Source organism: Patella vulgata, chromosome 3 (assembly GCF_932274485.2).
Source record: "Patella vulgata chromosome 3, xgPatVulg1.2, whole genome shotgun sequence".
Taxonomy (NCBI): Eukaryota; Metazoa; Mollusca; class Gastropoda; family Patellidae; genus Patella; species Patella vulgata.
The window spans coordinates 64,426,445-64,448,323 of NC_065881.2; the positions used below are offsets into that span (position 1 = coordinate 64,426,445).

Below are 21,879 nucleotides of genomic sequence, written 5' to 3' on the forward strand. Positions count from 1 at the left end.
AATAAGATAGGATCACCACGACAATCCACGATTAATCCACGATTTCAATGGTAGCGCGGATTGTGGGAGTGAGAACCTGGCATTAAAACTATATTTTGATTCCTGGTAGTTAAATCATAACGTATTTTTTTCTCATCGACAATAGACTGTTGTAACGTTTGGATCTTCAATTCTTTGTCGTTTGCTTTCCGCCTCGATATAAAGTTCACTTTGTCGGTCACATTCCATAAATAACAATAATAAAGTTCTTAAATTCCACTGTCAGATCTGTCATTACTTCTATGAAGCACTAATGGAGTCGACTCTGTCACTTCTTCACGCATGCAGACTCGGCATTACACGTTGCAACTATGGGCATACAAACGTCGAGCCATTAATTAAAATGTCAAAATATAGATAGTCCCCAGTGATCATATTACTTCCATTATAACAGTTAATTAAGATAAGCATTTAACTACATAACCTCAACACAACGATTTAAAGTAACCATCAATCCTCACTTATGCTCAAAATGTCTTTAGGTGAGGGTAATTGGCACCTCGTTATTTTTCTTTTAGCTTTACTTTAATCAACTTTTATTACAATAGTACAATTACTATGTCTAAGTAGATTTAGACCTATAAACCAGTCTCTCTCATCTAGCTTATGTTTAATTTAATTTTAAACGATTAATCTATTTTATAAATTAGTTATAGCAAATGCTTTGATTGACATCTTTTAATTAATACAAATGCTATTTTATGCTACACAAAATTTAAAAAAAACCCAAAAAACATTTGAAAGAACCATGAGTATTGATCGTCACGATCATAACACAATGGTCATGTTTTGGCTGTTTAGAGTTAACAGTGTCGCCGTCTTGTCTACAAATGCCCTTTTCCACATTTTTTATGTTAAGTCTATGACGCGGACAACCTTTTAGAACAATGATTGTAGGTTTAAAGATATAATAAATTGAACAATCCTTTAAACGACTAAGATTTTTATATATAAAAAATTAATATTGATAATATTAAACAATTCAATATTTTATTTTTGTGTAATTTATAATTAAATACTGACTTTGCTCGAATATTCATGTAAGCTTTAGCTGTTTATGAATTATATAAACTTATATCTGTCGAAATGTTTTTTTTCCAAAAATAACCAAACCTAACGTAAGTCTGTAAAATCACCCTTTGGACGATGCCAGACACGAGACGACTCTGTGATAAATTATTCTGTCTAGCAGAGAGAGAGAGTTTAACGTCCACTCGACACAAAAACTAGGTCATTTCTGGGCTAACACATGGTTCAATTTTATTTCAGTAATTCGCTTCGCTTGCGCTCAGGACCCGGAGAAAACCCACGAGGTTGGACAGCTAGGGGACCCTACTCCTTGTCACGTACTATCGGGGAATCGAGACCACGACAGTTGACTCATTGACAGACCTTATGATGTTCTTGAATTTAAGGTTTTACAATAGCTGATTTGAATGTCACTATTTGAACACGTCCGTCGTGACGAAATTTAAATGGATCGGGGGGGGGGGGGCATCGTAGCAATGGCAAAAGGTGTTTGTCTTTGTCTTTCTTTGTTTGTTTTCGTTTTCTGTTTTCTGTTTTTTTTTCGTAGTGAACACATTACCTTTATATATCCTCAATAGTGCAAGCCAGAAGAATGAAACCGCCACGTATATAGAATTTAAATCGGTTATTAAATAATCACCTTAATAATAATAAAAAGATGAAATCTATCAAATCCATAGCGATCAACATCCTTTATTTTCTAATGGCACTTCAATATTACTTTAAATTTGTAGTCATATAATAGTAAGTATGTTAACCAGTCGTGAAATTAGCTTATTCTCCTGAAAGGGCATGATAATCGAGACCAACGTTTACCTGACCTAATTTTCATTTTAACGGTAAATTTCACTCATTACCTGGATTGATAATATGACCATCTAGGTATTTTAATAACTTTATGTTGACTATATAGCCAGTTAGCCACCGGCATCAATAATGAAGTATAACAGAGGTAAGACTTAAACGGAGATATTGTTAACGTATACAATGTATATACTATTTTTTTATAATCATAACCTGTATATAATGTAGGTGTGTAATATGACATTCGATAATTGTTTATGCACAATTGAACATGATTATATATACATTGATGTACATTACAGTACATTACACTGAAATGTTGACATGTCATATGCATATAGATATGTAACCCACTGCGTGCTTGACATATTCATTTAAATATAGGTGTGTTCTGAAGTTACGGGACCGATACAAAGGAATGGGGTATTCTAACATTATCGTATTATGTCAGTTGTACAGGCGTATTGAATAGAGCCGTTCCCGTAACATTATAATAATGAAGGATTTTAATATGAGATCTTATACTAAAATGTCTTAGCAGCATATTGAGTAGAATTATGAACCCACATTTTAGACAGTCTGCAAAAATCAGATAACAAACTATTCGTGAAGGTATAGATGGGAGCAGCTTGTCGATGATTTTCTGAAAGGAGCAAATGCATGCAATGGGCAATATCAAACAAGTGATCTACAATGAATTTTGTACACGCCATGTCAGTGATAACAAATGAAATCATTTCAATTGACTATCCACGACCACGTGACTGAAATAAATGGCGGGAAATTGAAGCAATCCTTTGTTGTTATTTCGGCCAATAAATAAACCGCTGTCGGCCGACTACAATTCAGTCGATGGCTGTTTTCCTTCACATTAAAACTGACGTCAACAACCCATTATCTGCCCTTAGAACGCGACGATAAGATGAATAAGATAAAATGGCTGACCGAAGTTTGAAAATTTTAATCCGCTGAACAAACGAAAACGCACACTTCACACTCGTGTGATATCTGCTAGAACTTAATACCATCCAGCTTATCGATGATTTCATACAGCAGATTCACAGCTTATTACGTCACATGAGATATGATTTATCTGTAGGCTAGTTATCTGACATTGTCAGAAACGAAATCTTATAAACAATGATGAATTTGAGAAAATCGACCTCCTCATATGTTATGCCGAGGGTAAAGTATCTAAAAAATTTAAACTGTTCAAATATAACGTTTTCTGTTGATTATTTAATTGTTACTGAAGATATGCCATCTTGACTGTGGCAGTGCCCTGAGAACTAATGTAGAAACGGGGGTGGGGGGCATAATTTGCAATACTATATATATGGCATGGGTAGTTTCAAATATATGTCATGCGATATGCAGCTGGGTTCTTACAGTGCAAATGATTAAGGGGGTAGTGTATATAGAGAGCTTGCTTGACCTCTGCCAATCCTCTGCCACAACTATATGCAGGCCATCAGGACTTTGGGGGGGGGGGGGCTAAGTTTAAAGATATTCTCAGGGTCAAGTTGGAACCTTGTTATAAATATATTTTCAATCGGCCCAGTTTGGGAGATTCAAGGGGTGTTGGGGGGGGGGGGGATAACTTACATCATCATTCTGATTTTCAGAATATCTGACTCTTATTAACTTAACAGCAGGGATGGATTAGGATCAGTGCCCTGACATAACATGTACCTAACATGTAGCTTAGTCTTTAACTCAATATCATCCAAAGTCTTCGACACTGAAAACACAAATTATTTACCATTTTAAATCAACATTGATATCATGATCTTACCGTGAAAAGATGGGCTTCTGATATCCAATATTGAAGACAAAATAAACATTTTACCAATGGTACACGAATAGTGTACCAGAATGCGTTACAGTGCTATTTGTAACCAGGGACTCGAAGAACAAGACTAGACATATTCCATAAGTCATGTGGTGATGCCATATTATTATCTGGAGAGCGCGCACAATAAATACTATCTGTGTAGACTGGAATAACCAGACGCTAAAGATTGCCATCCAATTGAGACTTCTGGCTATTCCGCCGAACATAACTGATTAGAAATTACAGTAAAAACCGAAATGATTGAATGTAAATCAGTTTATATACATTGAATTATGCGTTGCGACCCATTTGTGTCAATGTCTAGGTCCCAAATGCTAGCGATTTGGCTCCTTTAAATATAATATGATTATAATGTTTCTTTTCATTATTCAGGTGAGAAGACTGTCATCTTATCATGGCTATCAAAAACAGAATCCAGTGGTCAAAAAAGAGAAGGCACATGTGTGGCAGAGCGTTCATTGGGCTGACTCATTTCCTGATGAAACATTTACAATGGATTCAACAGATATTACCCCACATTACTCCACCAACAAGATCTTGACCTTAGTAGAAACCAAACGATTTGAAGAATGTGCTAGATTTATTTCTAGATTGAATACTGATATTGTTAAGACCATTTTAGTTGAGTTGCCTATAAGTCATCTGCATCTTCATGTACCTCAGAGTTTAAATGTGTTGGATGCAATTTACACCCAAGTACAGCAAGCTTGTTTGACCAGTTTTCCTCTTCAGCAGTTAAGAACAGATGAGTTACTAAAAAACATGGTCATCTTGTTTTCGCGACCACCAAATTCTAATAACCAAGACAAGAACTGTAACATGTATTTTCCATACTGTCGAAATATTTTGAAGATTATCACTGTGGCAGAACCCCAGTTTTATAAAATGGTGAGACAAAAGAAACAGAACATTGACCAGTGTTTAAAAAATCTTGGTAAACATGGGATGGTCAATTCTGTATCTGGACGATCCAACAGCAAAATGATAAGTCTTCATGATGCACTGAAAGTTGAGTTTGAGAGAGTTATTTCCCTTTACAAAACTGCTTTACAGAAGTTGTTAGAATTTAGCCTGTCTGCAAAAAATCCTTCTGAAAGTAGTGTAAATTCTGGCCCTGCTCCTAGTGAAGCAAGTCATCAACGTATGCTGCAAGTTCACAAAGAAGATATTCAAGATCGATTGATCAAAAACAAAACTGTTTTTAATGTGGTAGAGCCAGCAGTAATGAATCAAGCATTAAAAAATCTAATGCAAATCCTAGAGAAAAGAATAGAATATGATAAAATGATTTTATTTCAAGAAACAGAACTACGTAAACTTTATGGGTGTGACAAATCAGCCTATGTTTCAGTGACTATGCGACAGTATTCTCAAGCTTACATGATGCTTATTCAGATGATCCATGATGGATGTGGAGAATTCCTGGATCTTGATGGTTTGGATGAAACTAGTTCAGGTGAAGATGATATATATGCCACACCTGCAAGTGTTTATTCTAAGATAGATCGACTACGAGCTGTTAGTTTGGATGCATTAAATGATTATTCAGGTAACTATAACTATTTCTGTCGTCATATTCATGTTATCATATATATCATTGGTTTAGTTTTACGAGCCAATATTTAGAAACCATACAACTATATGGATTTTACTATAAATTCTTCTGAATATCAGGTTTATGTGGAGCTGGTATTAAAGTATCAATGTATGATTTGCATTTTTTGAAAAATATCAAATTTCTCAAAGCTTAAACCATGCCATATTCTTCAAGCAACGCCCTGAGAAATCCCACTCTGGCCATTGCTGGATTGACTTGAGGTTTTGAGGGAGTGTGTCTATTCTTCCGGTTCAATTTAGGACAGTGTAAGGTATTAAAAACGATGAAAGTATTGTTCGTCTCCAAACAATATTATTTACTTTGTAGCCATTTACTTTGTAGCAATATTCTGCTATGCACTGGTTCATTTGGCGAAATAAATTTCTTAAGTCTTGACGTAACGTTATGTAAACAAAATTTGGGGCTCTGTTTGAACCCGAATGATATAGTTACGCAGTTAGGTATTGGTTGTTAGTGGAATATTGACCAGTCATAATTTGGGATAGAAATTTGCGTTAAGTATAGCAGTGCTTGAGTGGAATTTGGTGTAATCAAACGAAACACTGCAAGGAGTATGAAACCATGCTAATATGTACTCAGATTGATTATTTAACATTAGATAATCTGTCAGCATGGATTAAATTGGATTTAAAATAGGCCCATCAATTCGGTTCATGTCAAATAAAGATGGTTTCAGTCATTTTACATACATGGAATTTTCAATTTGTCATATCTTTGTAAATACTGACCAGAATTTCACATATTTGGACTGGTATTCCTTTTAGAGAGTTGTTGAAATGTTTATTTAATAAAACCAGTGATATCACCTCGGTGGAAGCGGACGTAAAATACAACTAACACTAACTAACTGTTTCCCATAACAATTGTATTCTGTTAAATGTCATAATGTATTAATGTAATAAATTGTTCAGAGGTTCAAATATAATGAAGAATAATAGACCATTAATTTTATTCAATATTGATAAATGATAACACTTTATTAGTTTTGTGACAGTAATAAAGTGATCATAGAAAATGAAATGTTATATATCTAAATGTATTATTAGTTTGGTTTGACATTAATGTGTATTGATGCAGGATTATGTTCCAATACTAACATACATTGTGACTAACATTTGCCTTGAGTGATATTATGTTGATATTCATGTAGATTTAAGGGTCTTGGGTTATTCTTGTGGGACCCCGCATTTCTAAAAAGGTGTACCACCCACATGTTTGTGTTGGATTCTCTGTCGTATTGTAAACTCATTGTTTGCTACTTCTTATGCGTTAAAATATATAGTCAAGGTGATTACGGTGAAGTAAAGTACTGTATATTTCTTTTAGCTAAAGAAATATACCTAATTTAATGCAAGTTATTTAGTATCATGAAAGGTCCAACATAAACTACATGTAAATAAATTAAGAGTTCTTATCAAGAGTTAACCCCCTTTAATCCCCATTGTCTGTTTTTGGTTGTGAGTTGAGAGAGAGAAATGGGGTTTAACGTTCACTCGACACAAACTAGGTCATTTCGGGACTAACACGTGGTTCATTTTTATTTCAATAATTCGCTTGCGTGTAGGGGTCTTTAGCAGTGGGAGGAAGCCGGAGGACCCGGAGAAAACCCACAAGATTGGACAGGCGACCCTACTCCTTGTCACGTACAACCGGGGAATCGAAACCGGACGTGCAGTTGACTCAATGACAGACGGTATGATACAGCGCGCGTACATGCTAACCATTCGGCCATCCAACCCCCGGGTGTGAGTTGATAATGAGCATTGTCTGCTTAGGCTAAACAGAGATAAGAAAATTCATTGGTCAAGACTTTGCGAAACAATAACTGTGTCTCTGAGATCAAATGTTCAAACTTGGTGTAGATGTGCATTAGGTAAATGTCTTGGACTGAGCTTGATGATTAGCATTTTCTTGGTAGAGTAGGCTATAATTACTTATAGTATAAGCAGCTGTGCGTTACACATTTTGGAAAAATTAATTTTGCTCCTAATAACTGAGGTAAAATAATTTGAAATCCCGGATTGATTAACATTTGTGTTCACAGTTAACAAGTTAGAAGAACTGTATTAATCTATTTGGTAGTATTGCAATATATCAAGTCAACTTGCATTTGACAATACATTGTGTTTTGCATTCATTCGTTGCATAAAATATTTATGTTTAGAGTTATCCCCCCTTTAGTCCTCAAGCATTTTACCATTATTGCAATATGTGTGATTGCAATTTATTAGTCAGTTATAGATAAGATAGTAATATGGTTAACTGAGAATATTGTGATCAATAAGTGTAAAATCATATAATTGGTAGGTTATTGAGTATATTTTGATAAGATAAATGAAGATAGTGGTGATATGATTAACTGCCGGTTTAATAGAAATATTATGATCAGTGAAGTGTGAATGAATTAATTGGCAGGTTAATGAGTATATTTTGGTGTAGTTTCTCGTCTTAGAATTCTTTTAAGAGGTAATACAGGATAAATCATAAGGATTGGTCCAATCACAACCGTTGGTCTTCGTCAAATCAATGTGTTAAATAGTTATATCTTGCCCTATATATTTTCATTTATACATACGTGGTACATAGTTTTTAAGATTTTGATCAAGGGAGCATTACAGATTGTACAAAAGTGAAATATGAAATTTCGACTTGACATAAATTATCAAGCTCCCCCATCCGTGCAATGGAATCGATTCGTCCAGGACTTCCTCCAGTTAATAAGCCTGTGCCAATTGTGACGCCTTTTTTTATTTAAAAGAAAAGATACAGAATACATGAATTTAGTCCGGTAAAACACTGCTTATGTCGCTCTTTCGATAGGATGCAATTGTACGCAACTGGAAATGCCGACCGCGCATGTTTAGCTGCAAGTATATGAAACTACTTGCAACTGGAATCTTAGAAGGCCACCACCAAACTATGGTCAAAGGGACCACATAATGGCTGGGGATGTGGTCAGTACAAAATGGTGACGCTATATCATCTATATATGGTTAGAAGGACGGTTGGGTTGCCGAATGGTTTGTAATTGAGATAGTTGGCGTGGTTTTGACTCCCCACTTGTACAAGACAAGCAATAGGGTCGCCTGTCCAACCTCGTTGATTTTCTCCGGGTCCTCTGTTTTCCTCCCACTAGTAAAACCACGTACATGCAAGGGAATTATTGAAATAAAATTGAACCATGTGTTAATCCCAAAATGACCTAGTTTGTGTCGGGTGGACATTGAACCCTCTCTCTCTCTCTCTGATTCTGCTATTGCATCTTATTATCTTTTCATTGAACAGAAATACACTTTTGTTGTCCAATGCTCTTTGGTAACATGTCGGTCATTTTTATGTAGGCTACACAAATGAGGTGAGAAAAACTACAATATACACTGAATGCTAAGGCATCTTGACGGCTTCCAAACAAAACTGCAGGAAAGAAGAATGTGCAACTATCTGCAAATGGCTTTTTTGCAATCGCATCAGATCTCAAGACTGCTTATATCACTTTTTTCATGCAACTTTCTGTTGCATTCAGTTGCATCAAACCCAATCGCATCAAATCACAAGGGAGACCTAAACCCCCCCTTAATGGGCAAATATACATGTATTTATGTACATTTAATAGAAACAATGACAACAGGTGAACTTTGACCTTTCATTATGTATGTAAATGGAGTCAGAATGTGTCAGCTTATCTGTTAGACATAACAATTAAACAACATTGTTATAACCCTTGACACCATCTTTTAATTGCCATGGTAACTTGTCATTTGATATTTTTATCAGGGGGAAGCCACTCAGGGAGAAGTGAAAGAGGGAAGACTTGTAGAATAAGTTCACCACTGCTAGCAGGTGGGTTTAACATGATAATTTACATTTTATATAATTTTGAATCTATAAAGACAAACGGTGCTATGTAAATAATTTATTTATCACTTACATTGACTTTTACAACATTCCTGTCAGATTTCAAGTGTTTGGTTTCACAACCAGAGAAATAGGTTAGTTTATCATAATGATAGCTAGAGGAATGTTTTAGCTTGTCAGCTCACTTATATAAACACACTGTGCAAAGTTATGGCTTGAATTCCATAGAAATAAACAATAATATTTTTCGTGGCTAAATTATTTTTCTCTTTGATGAATTTTCTAACAATATGTCGCACAATTATCTTTAAAGAGTTTTAATATTTTTTATAAAATATATCGGGATGGCATTTAATTTACTTGCTATGTTACAGGTGTGGACTAAATTATTTTTCTCTTTGATGGATTTTCTAACAATATGGCGCACTATTAGCTTTAAAGAGCTTTTCATAAAATATATCATGATGGTATTTAATTAACTTGCTATGTTACAGGTGTGGACATGACCCATAAATATAAATAATTATAATATGGTACTAACTACCAAGTTACAAACAATTATCTTTGAAGAGTTTGATCATAAAATATATCCAGATGGCATTTAATTAACTTGCAAGGTTACAGATGTGGACATGACCTATAAATACAACTTGATATATTCTTTGTAATGGAATACTGTAATAGTATATGTTTGATGTCCAGAGTTGTAGATGTATTGTGTTGAGATTACAAGACTCAATTTCTAACTTTTCTCCAGAATTAGTATCAAAATTGACAATATTCACTGTGTTAAAGATGCATTATGTAAGATCTAAATTTACCTATTACAGGTTTTTATTTTGGCTTCAAATGTTATATAAATTATTATTTAGAGATTTATTTACACAACAAACCTATTATCAACTCTCTAGACCATCGGATGGCACAAGGGTAAACAGATTAAAATACGATCACCATTTAAAGGAGCTAAGTCTCTTAACTCAATATTTTCCATAATAGTCGAAATTAAAAACACGAATTAGAATTCAATATTGATCAATTTCAATCAATATTGATGTTGTTATCTTGCCATGAAACTATAGGATCCTAATATTCAATATTTAAGACAGAATTAACATTTTATAATCAGTCTGGCGTCCACAATTGCTTGTGGATGCTCTAGAGGCTAAAGTTAATATTCAGATGACTTTAAATTTATACACAGTGTTTAAGGCCATGAGTTGTTACACTTAAAGGAGCTAAATCGCTAACATTTGGAACCTAGAAATTGACAAAAGTGGGTCGCAACGCATATAATACTGTAATATGAATGTATATAAACTGATTTACATTCAATGGTTTCCATTTTTACTCCAATTTCAAATCAGTTTTGTTCGGCGAAATAAGCCAGCAGTCTCAAGCGAGTGCAAATTTCTAGCGTCTGGTTATTCCAGTCTACATAAGCCGTTTGATTTGGTGCAATGTGTCTAGCCTCGTCCCTCGAGTCTCTTGATACAACTGGGGCTGAAGCGCATTATGGTACACGATTCGTGTACCAATGGTAAAATGTTTATTTTGTCTTAAATATTGGATATCAAAAGCCTGTCTTTTTCCGGTAAGATCACAACAAGAATGTTGATTTAATTTGATAAATTAATCGTGTTTTCAATGTTGAGGATTTTGGATGATATTGAGTTAGAGACTTAGCTACTTTAATCAGATTTTAGTGTACTATAAATGTTTCATTACCGACAAAAGTACAAATATGCGACAACTCTTGTTGACTGCCTGTACGATTTAGCTGCTGTGGGCATATGTTTCGTTGCCTGGCAACCTATCTTTGTCTATTTCAAGGTTCCAAAAAATAGAGCCATACACCCTTTAATCGAAACGATTACATATAGGTGTAAACACGGTGTATAAAAGCATCCACAACATTTTTAAAAGTGATCAAGGACCATAACTCTGACAATAATTATCGGAATTTGTTGAAAATCAATAGCCTTCTTCGTCTCATGACCTTAAACACCATGTATCAATTCAAAGTCAACCAGATTTTTAACTTTAACCTTTATAGAACATCCACAAGATATTTCAAAGTGATCAAAGGCGATAACTCTGGCAGTAATTATCAGAAATCATTGAAAATCAATAGGCTACTTTGTCTGATGTCTTTAAACCCTGTCTATAAATTTAAAGTCAAACGGATATTAACTCTATCCTCTAGCGCGTCCACAAGATTTTTCAGAGTGATCAAGGGCCATAACTCTGGCAGTAATTATCAGAAATCAGTGAAAATACATAGCCTTCTTTGGTTCAAGACCATAGAGACTGTTTATAAATTTAAAGTCAATCAGATATTAACGTTAGCCTCTAGAGCGTCCACAAGATTTTTCAAAGTGATCAAGGGACATAACTTAAAATATGCGACAATTCTTGTTGGCTGCCCGGACGATTTAGCTGCTGTGGGCGTATGTTTCATTGCCTGGCAACCTATCTTTATCAAACTGATCAGCAGTGAATATTCACTTGGCTGCTACAATCACTGAAAGGGATGACATTGGAGTGGGTTAATTAGTTCTCAATATTAACTTTTTTCTTCTGCAAATTATGTTCTAAAACAATTTTTTAAACAATGCACATACAATGCAGACACCTTTGTGCCATATGATGTGATGTCACATGTAGACCTACAATGCATATGACATTAAAGGTCAGTCATCTTGTACAGAGTTAAAAGAAGGCTTTTGCATTACCTCTGTTAAACAGATTGCACTTTTATATTAAGATTCTTAATGAACAAACATTTTTCCCATGGGGATGTCAAGCCAGTCATAGAGTATCAGCTGCTTTTGTGCAGAATAATGTATATATTATATACTTAACTGATTAATTGAATTGAGTATAAATTGAAATTAGCAAAAATAAAGAATCGGGGCATTGTTTTGTTCTTTTCAGTAAACTATCAAGAAATTTTTTAAATTCTGCAATGCAGTCTTTTCAAAAATACAAAAATTACACATTATTAAAAATGAACTTTCTGATTGAAAGAGTAATAAAATGGCAGTAAATATTTATTGTTAAATATTCTGGGTTTGTGTATTTTGATTTATTGTATAATCTCTATATTTATTTAAAACATTAAATATCAATTTTAATCACTAGACCCAGTTTCCTGTTTTAATAAACTAATTAAATAGTCAAGTGTTTTTGACCTTTGGTGTGGCTATATTTATGTTCATAAATTACATACTATACATGTAATGACACATTTAAATACATAGTCTGTACTAAACATTATTTGCTTTATTATGTTAGTCATTTATATTTTATTTAATCCAAAGTAGGTGTGAGATAAAACTGTGCATACCATTAAAAGAACAATATTTGTTTTGTTTTTTTTCAGGTGGCCTTTTGAGTATTCCCTTGCGTAAGCACAGCAGAGACAGTTCTCCACTTTACTACATACCAGAAACTGATGTTAAAGGTCGTAATAGCAGCACATCCAGTATAGGTCCACCGATCCCAAAACCAAGAAGTAAGGTCCTTTCCACGCAACCCGACAGCATGACCTCCTCGTACGTTAAGATGGTTGACAGTCCAGCTGATTCATCTGAATCAAGTTCTGTTCATACTTTAAAAAGAGAAGTAGAATATTTAACAAAAGAGTTAAACCAGGCCAGAGAGGAGATTAAAAGATTACAAGAAAGAGAAAAACAATTAAGAGACAGGTAGGATTCAAATTTTATTTCATTTAAAAATGTTTTCCATGCTACACAACAAAACAAAAAATCAGTTTGAGCAATAAATAAATGTGCCACTAGTCAAATTAATATGCAAAATAAAAAAAATAAATGGTAAGTTACTAAATATAAAAGAGTGATATATTCAATATAAAAGAGTGATATATTCAAACTAAACTCTGATCAAAACAGATTTTCAGCATGGCTTCCTCATGTCAGTGATGCAGAACAGAGGGCTTGGCAAGGATAGTTTCTTGTCATTTAGATGGGACAGAACATGACATTACATTTTGCAGATGACTTAAATTTCTTATTGAGTTAACATTATTGATGTTGAATAGAAGTATTAATTATTTCAGATTATCAGATCAAGTCCAGAAACAGTTTAACAGAAGTAATCAACATTTTGAAAATCTGAATCTTGGTACAAAGCGCCCAACAGAATTAATCCGTCAGTATGGTAATCTTTATACAGATGGAAGATTAGATGCTTTAGATGCCCTTGATGATTTAAAAGATTTAGAAGAACTCAGCATTCTTAAAACAAAGATTCTTTTCTCTATTATAGTTGTAAGTTATTGCTGTTATCTCCTGATCTTGATTATTGGGGGAAATTGGGCATAGAAACAGATTTACTTCCAGTCACAGATTATCTACACATTTCATGGAAATGGAATGGCTGCCAAACAGGCGGATTTAAATATACTCGAGTTCTGAATTACTGTAATGTATTGATAAACTTAATCATTAATTGGAGATCAAGTCCACATAGGATATTGTCTTGGTTATAAAATTTGAGAGTATAAACAATGCTATCTAGACCCAGGCCCTTTGAACAGGCTTTGATGACTGTTTTATAAACTGGTTTTTATGCGCCCACATTTTCATGTGGAGGTATTACGGTATTATCCCATCGCCCCTGTCCCAAATTTGTTCGTGGACACTCTACAGGTCACAATTTTTATCCGATTTGACGAAACTTGAAATATAGGTCTATCTCCCAAAGGTCTCGGTTCCTGTTGATATTGGCATGTATTGGGCCATAACTTCATGGATTATGGCTCCTGATTGTTCGAAAAATCATGTTTTTAGCTTGTGGACACTCTTGAGGTCACAATTTTGATCAGATTTTGATGAAACTTTAAATGCTTGTTTATAGCCCAAAGATCTTGGTTCCGGTCAGTATTCACGCATATTGGATCGTAACTTCCTGAATTGTGGCCCCTGTTTGTACGGAAAATTGAGTTTATAGCTTGTGGTCCCACTAGAGTTCACAATTATTTTCGGATTTAAAAAAACATTTACATACATCACCGTACACCGTAATGACGGTTGAGTTCCAATTTCGAGAAAATTAGACGAAAAACTGCTGGACAAAATGGCCGCCCCTCGTTCGCAAAAGTGTAAACATATGATATATCAAGGTTGTGGACCCTCTAGAGGTCATAATTTTGATCAGATTTTGATGAAACTTGAAATACGTCTTTATAATCCAAAGATCTTGGTTCCTTTCGATATTCGAGCATATCGGATAAAAATGTCCTGAATTATGGCCCATGATTGTACGAAAAATCGCGATTTTAGCTTGTTGTCCCTCTAGAGGTCAGAATTACTATCCGATTTGTAAAATGGTGTGAATATATCACTGTTACACCGTAATGCCGATAAAGTTCAAATTATGTGAAAATCGGACCAAAACTGCCAGACAAAATGACCGCCTATCATACCCAAATAGTGTAAAAATATGGTATATCAAGGTTGTGAACCCTCTAGAGGCCACAATTTGTATCTGATTTTAATGAAACTTTGAATTCATATTTATGTCCCAAAGATCTCGGTTCCTTTTGCTATTTGCGCATATCAGACCGTCACCTCCTAGATGATGGCCCCTGTTTGTATGAATTCTCTAGAGGTCACAATTTTTTTATCCGATTTTAAAAACCGTTTAAATATATCACCAATTCACGATATAAAGATTGAATTTGAATTTTGGGAAAATCGAAACGAAACTGAGCGACAAAATGGCCGCTCTTTGTAGGAAAATTGTGTGAAAATACGTAATACGAAGGTTGTGGACCCTCTAGAGGTCACAATTTTTATCCGATTTTGATGAAACTTAAAATATATGTTTATGTCCCAAAGATCTCAGTCCCTTTCAATATTTGCGCATTCCAGACCATATCTTTCTTGATTATGGCCATGGCCCCTGATTGTACGGAAAATCGCTTTTGTTTTTAGCTTGCTCTCTATCCATCTCTTGCAAACTGTGGGCCTATCTTACCTGGCAACCACTGGTATTTCCAATAGATAGATTGTATCAAATCTAGGTTTGTCCATTTCTTGACAATTGAAGCAGTTAAACAGAGAGAAGGAAGAATTGTAGGTTACATATAACAAACATACAGAACCAGAAATATTTGTCCCACAGTTTCATAATCATCAGGGTTCCAGGGACCAAAAGTATTTATTATATATACATGTATATTACACATGATTTCAGTTAGCATTCCGTTCAGCTCAAGAGATGATAGATTCAACCAGATCTCAAGTATACAAAACTTTGAATATACCACCAGATATTGCAGCTCATGATACACTTAGTCTTGATATACAGCAACATATTGACAGATATCTACAACAAACATTTGATAGAATAGATGTTACATCATCTGTTAAGGTAAGAGATAAATATCTATATAAAACATTTGATGCTAGTTGTTACATCACCTGCTAATGTAAGCATAAAGATAAATATGCACAAAACAAACATTTGATACATTGGTAGTTACATCATCTGTTTAATATGGAAAGCCAACATATTTTTCAGAAAATGAGTTTTACATTATATGTAGATGAAAAATTCAGTATTGGATAGAATAGATTTTACATTATCTATAAAGGTTGGAAAGTATCAGAAATTTTGTTCTTGATCACTTAGAAAAATAGTATGTATGCTCTAGCTGCTGAAATTGACATAAATATATATGTATGTAATGTTTATATTCATGAAATGAAGAGGAAGGCTGTTGATTTTGTAAGAACAGAGTTACCGTCCTTTATGGAGTGCTCAGATGGCATTGCTGCTGTGACCAATTGGTTCATTATATCACATAGTGTCATTTAATTAATCTCGTTACAATGTAACAACTTTTATGGACTGTCGGACGACTTATCTGCTGTGGACATATGTTTCATTGCCTGGCAATTTATCATTTTTTTGCTTAATTTTGATTTCAGAATGTTTGTGAACAGATTTATGAAACTTTATTTGATTATCCCTGTCTACGAGAATGTGAAGGTCTGGTACAGTTTGTTGACGAATGTGTGCAAATTGCACTGGGACTATTGATTCAAAACCCACCCTTTGTGATATCGTATAGTGATTTTGAATATAAGCGTGACAACCATGTGAGATTTCACACATCAGATCCGGGGTCAGAAATAATAAAAAACTACCTGTGGCCATGTTTGTTGGAAGGAGAAGGTGGACGCTGTGTATCTAAGGGTTATGTGGTCACATGATGTTAATCAGGAAACTGTTGTGTCATTGAATGACATCTAGCGGCCAGATATTCATGTGGTCATGCAGTTAACTGGACAAACAAATATTTGAATATATAAGCATGTGTATGGACATCAATCATTGGAGTAAATTTATGATATTAAAAATAAAACAAAATTTCATTGCTCGCAATTGAATACTGGTAAAACTTGACAGATCACAGAACAATGGGTAGACTGTAATTCATAATAATAATGAAAATACACCCATTTTCAATGACTGGTGATTAGATAGCCTTTTCTCAAACCCCTTGTACTGTTTCTAGAGTGACACCTGTCTGCACGTTCTCCCACTCCAAATGAGACCACTGCATGTCATCATATTGTCATTGAATTATTGGAATATCACTAGTCAAAATACTAAACAAAACCAAAAATACAAAAAAAGTATTATTCAATTAAGCCAACTAGTGCTAGTCAGCTCACAACTTTACAGTCAAAATTCAAACTACAAAATCCTTGGTCATGTGACAATAAACAGCCAAAAATATGATAATACCTCGGTGACAAAACCATTTCTAGTTATGTCACAATAGAAAAACGTCTTTGTAGATATATGGAGAAACAAGTGATGAAAAAACAGTGGTGATAACCTTACAATGGAAAAACTATACTTTGATTTTATGAAAGTTAAATTACATTGTAACAAACCAAACGAAAAGAAATATATTACCTTAGAGATTTCAAGCTGTGATACTTGATTTTAGATAGTTATTAACAGAATTAATCAAAATTTATGATTTTGTTTGATATGAATGTTAGATATTAAATACAAATGATGTCTATAGAATAGATCCTATTGGGTAATCAACACAAAAAAAACATTAACATATTAACACTTATCAATCACATATCACTTTACTGTATCACATAAACTTTTGAAATATTTAATAATCACCCATAATAATTACTATTTTCTTACTAAACACCAGTGTCTTTGTGAACACTGGGATAGATTGATGCATATTGTTATTACTTGATCTATTGATTATTATTATGTATGCAATTATATGTTATGCTTTCAGGGAATATAACTGATATATTATACTATGGATAATATCATTTTGCAAAGACATAATAGTGAAACAACAATATTGTAATTTCATAGTTATAGATAGTATAATATCTATTCTAGACAGATATAGACAATATTTCTATTCTAGATAGTTATAAATGATATAATGTTTATTCTAGATAGTTATAGATAATATTTCTATTCTAGATAGTTATAGATACTGTTTATTCTAGATATACATAGGTAATATGTCTATTCTAGATGTTATAAATAATATTATGTCTATTCTAGGTAGTTATAGATAATATTGCATCTATTCTGAAGCCTACATTTATATTTTCAATTCCACCTTATTCAATTGTTAACACTATCCCATTCTATAGTGTGTAAGCCAAAGTTTTGGCTTGGTTAATTACATGTACTTTAAATGCTAAGCTGGACTATCACACCAAAGAAGTATGTTAAAAAAAAATCACATGATTACCAGTACATTCCTTAAGATAATGTAGGCATTAGTGCTATCTCAAATCAAAATATGAATCTCTTTATATATAATCAGAAGATATGTCATGTTTGAGAAATAAATTTGTATTAGTTCAGGTAATTAAGGCATTCCAAGTGCTGAGAAACTGCATGATTCTACTCCCCTGAAATATTTTGTTTAAAGTTTGAATGTGAAGGAGAAACACCCAATTTTATTTCAAAATTGTCTCACCACTCACAATTGACTTAATTCAGTATGCATTATGTTATAACTATAATGTTATATTATCATGTAATTTTATTAAATACCTTCTCAGTAAAGTATTTTTGAAAAAAAATGAGAAACCCTGATATTTTATCACAAATCAAAAACTTTTATACAAAAATATCATTTATATGCTTATTTATATATACTGGGAGTTTATAAGAGTTTTTATTTGTTAAATGTATTTATAAAAACATACATTACAATTTATTCAGCTGTGTCAATTATTTCAATAACATCGACCTTTCTATTTGTTATCTTGCCAGCACTATATTTTTGTTATGAAAATATAAGTTTATATTAAGCCATGATGTGTTTGTTTTATAATTAACATGATAAAAAATTATAGATATCAGACATTCCATCCTATTCAAATTTAATACAGACTTTGAAATTAAAACGGATTTAAAGAGTCAAATGACTGGGGGATCATAAATATTTGGCCCCAAGGAACATCTTTAGAATTGACCTCTTGTCAATGTGATAGTTAGAACCAAACTGGACATGCAGAAAACCCCTTCAGGTTGCTCGCGCATATGTAGACATATGACCAATATTATACGCCCACATTGTAATGTAATCGCATATTGCCATATTCCTTATCTGTCTTTTTGTTGTCCACGATTTATTTTGATCTCTAGAAACTACATTTATTGCTTGACCTTTTTTAAATTCATATAAAAAATAAAACGGCTATTGATTATCAATGTAGCCAAACAGCTTGAAATTCAATGATATTAACTGATCTCGATGCACTGACCTTGCTCATTTCGTTGGATCATATAGAAGCTACGGGAACAAAGGTCATTGTCCTTGTTCACATTTAAGAATCATCTGAACGATCTTGCCACAAAATTGATCATCGATTTTCTACAATTTCTGATACTTCTCGGTTTATGGCCCTTGTTCACTTGTAGAATTTTGTGGGCACTCATCAATTTATCATAATATGATCTATTTCAAATTAATATGGATTTTTGAATTAGTAAAATTAAGAAGCCTTTTGAATTTCAATAACATCTGATAATAACATCTGGGTTATTGCACTTGTTGACATTTACCTGATAGCCTTTATCGACGACCAAGACAATGTATGTATGAATCGCTGTCTGAAAACATGTCTTTTTAATTTGAAAATAATGTTAAAGAGACCATAGAAGAGCAAAAGCCCATCCTGCGTCTTGATATAAATGGGGTTTCTTATTATGTCATTCCCCAAAGATAAAATACCCAAACTTCATCTTTCTTTAGGATTGTTGCCTATCATTGGGCTACTTGCACCGTCGAGTCTCATTTAGAGGCCAATCCCAAAACATGCACCTTGTTCTGAAATGCAAGACAACTCGTATCATCACATTCCGGTAAAAAAAAATGCGGAATGGGTGTGAAAGTTGAAATACAATGCAAACATATAATTATCTTCCTTATCTAATTAATATAAGAATATATTAAAAGCAAAATTAGTTTTCAGATGGTATATGTAACATAAACCTTCATTAGTTCACAGAGAGAGTTGAACGTCCACTCGACACAAACCAGATCATTTCGGGACTAAAATATGGTCGAATTTTATTTCAGTAATTCGGTAGTGCGTAGGGGTCTTTAGCGGTGGGAGGAAATCGGAGAAAACCCACGAGGTTGCACAGGCGACCCTTCTCCTTGCCACGTACAAGCGGGGATTCGAAACCCCGCCGCCTGACTCAATGACACCCCATTAGCTCGAAGCATTGTTGTATTAATCCACAGATTCCAGAAATAATTGAATGGATAATAGATCGAATGAATTGCGAAACAAAGAATACACGTATTATTAAAAGCATGCATATTTTGTGAGATATATTGTTGACAGGAATGAATAGATGTAGATATGACATGAAGACATGTAAATAGGTTAATATATTTATATATAAGACTAACAAATTTCTCGCATTGTTCTGGTTTACAAGATAATAGAAGGTAATCTGAAGACAAGAATTTCACGATCTGTCAACCAGGGTGGATAACTTTCTCCTATCTTATTACCCCAGTTCATCTAATTACTGTAGATTTGTTAACGATCACGATCCTATTAATGTGTACAGTATTTATATCAGGTTCTGACCAGCGGCATTCTGGCCACCATGAACCATCTGCACGTTTCGAGGTCTTGTTATTGTGTATATCCAACCATTACACGTGCCCCTTGTGGGTAATTTGTATACTTTTACATTAAAGTCCCCATTTGTATGCCAAGACGTCCTAAAATAGCTGTGAAATAAAAAACCGCTGCATAAGGTGTATGGACGATATATTTTTACTTCAAAGCTCCAAGCCAATTTAAATGGTTTATTGGATCTTTAAAATTAAATCTTATATACATGTATATGGGTATTAACTAAATAAAGATAAGTAAACAAATGCGTGTTACATTAATTAGGACTTACACAAAGTATTTGTAGAATTAGGTGAAAATGTCGCATAAACTTGATGGGATACTTTAATAATACTCCTTACTGAACGGTGATATTGAAATATGCATATCCCAGGGAATTTACTGTGTATTTCTTTATAAAAGTGAAAAGCGTCGTTACTATAATATCAAGGTCATTATTCATTCATAATCTTGTTTAATATTGTAACATTTTTTTATATTTCGGTCACAGCCTTTCGACTTAAACATAATCAACATTTTTTTCCCAAGCCGACAGGGTGTACAGGACTTTACACCTGACTATGTATCGTAAAACACGCTCATTTATTATACCCTTTTCTCATGTCATGTAGTCGTGGTATGTAGTTAGACCTATAATATTATAGTATAAAAACGCTATTGTTGCGATGTAGACAATGCGAATTATGTACATGTATTTAAAATCAATTGACACAATTCATTAAATATAATATTGCCTGTTACTAAGACAGCAAATAATACACATTGTTAACTCATAAATTTTCACGCGTTATCCATAAAATCCAATGTTTGAAAATGAAAATTAGGTAGACACTCATCCATTTTTAATCTTTTACGACCGTTAAAAAGTTATCTTAGCTGTTCATTTCATAGTAAAAAAAAACAGAATTCAGTAAATTCGGAATTATATGAAATATTGTATGTACACCCTTAACTGTTTAAACCATCATAAGTCCTAGGATTGCTCATGGTTGGAATTTAAAAAAAAAAAGAGACGGCAAAACTACCTGGACAACGCGTCACTTACAGTTTACGTATAATGAGAGAGAGAGAGAGAGAGAGAGAGAGAGAGAGAGAGGTGGTTTAACGTCCACTTGACACAAACTAGTTCATTTCGGGACTATATAATCATAGAAAATAATAGGAAGGTTTAAAGATGTCTTGTCTGTACTACTTTTTATTTAATAACAATTCGCGTGTGCAAAGTTTCTCAATGGGCAGAATACGGTACATACTTAACGTGGTGATGCGACCTATATGAGAATATCTGATGCAAAAATTATATTTATGTGCACTATCTATTTGCACATTAAAGATACCAACCTCGACATACCCGAACGCATTACACCTCATCAGATTGGCACGAACGAAATAAAATCGAACATTTTTCTCGGAGAGTAGGAATAGCGACTGGCAATATGTAAAGAAATATGATGATAATATAAATTCATTCCGTAATGTAT

The 21,879-nt window shown here is 33.6% G+C and overlaps 1 protein-coding gene across 1 annotated transcript; it reads left to right on the top strand.

The window, feature by feature from the left end:
- Positions 1 to 2,675: 2,675 nt before the first annotated feature.
- Positions 2,676 to 18,550, top strand: LOC126816400 (uncharacterized). Its single transcript, XM_050542885.2, has 7 exons — positions 2,676 to 3,057; positions 4,100 to 5,276; positions 9,120 to 9,185; positions 12,586 to 12,910; positions 13,282 to 13,492; positions 15,423 to 15,599; positions 16,160 to 18,550. Exons 1-7 carry the CDS (start codon positions 3,013 to 3,015, stop codon positions 16,442 to 16,444), a joined length of 2,286 nt encoding a protein of 761 aa, XP_050398842.1. The 5' UTR covers positions 2,676 to 3,012; the 3' UTR covers positions 16,445 to 18,550.
- Positions 18,551 to 21,879: the final 3,329 nt, after the last annotated feature.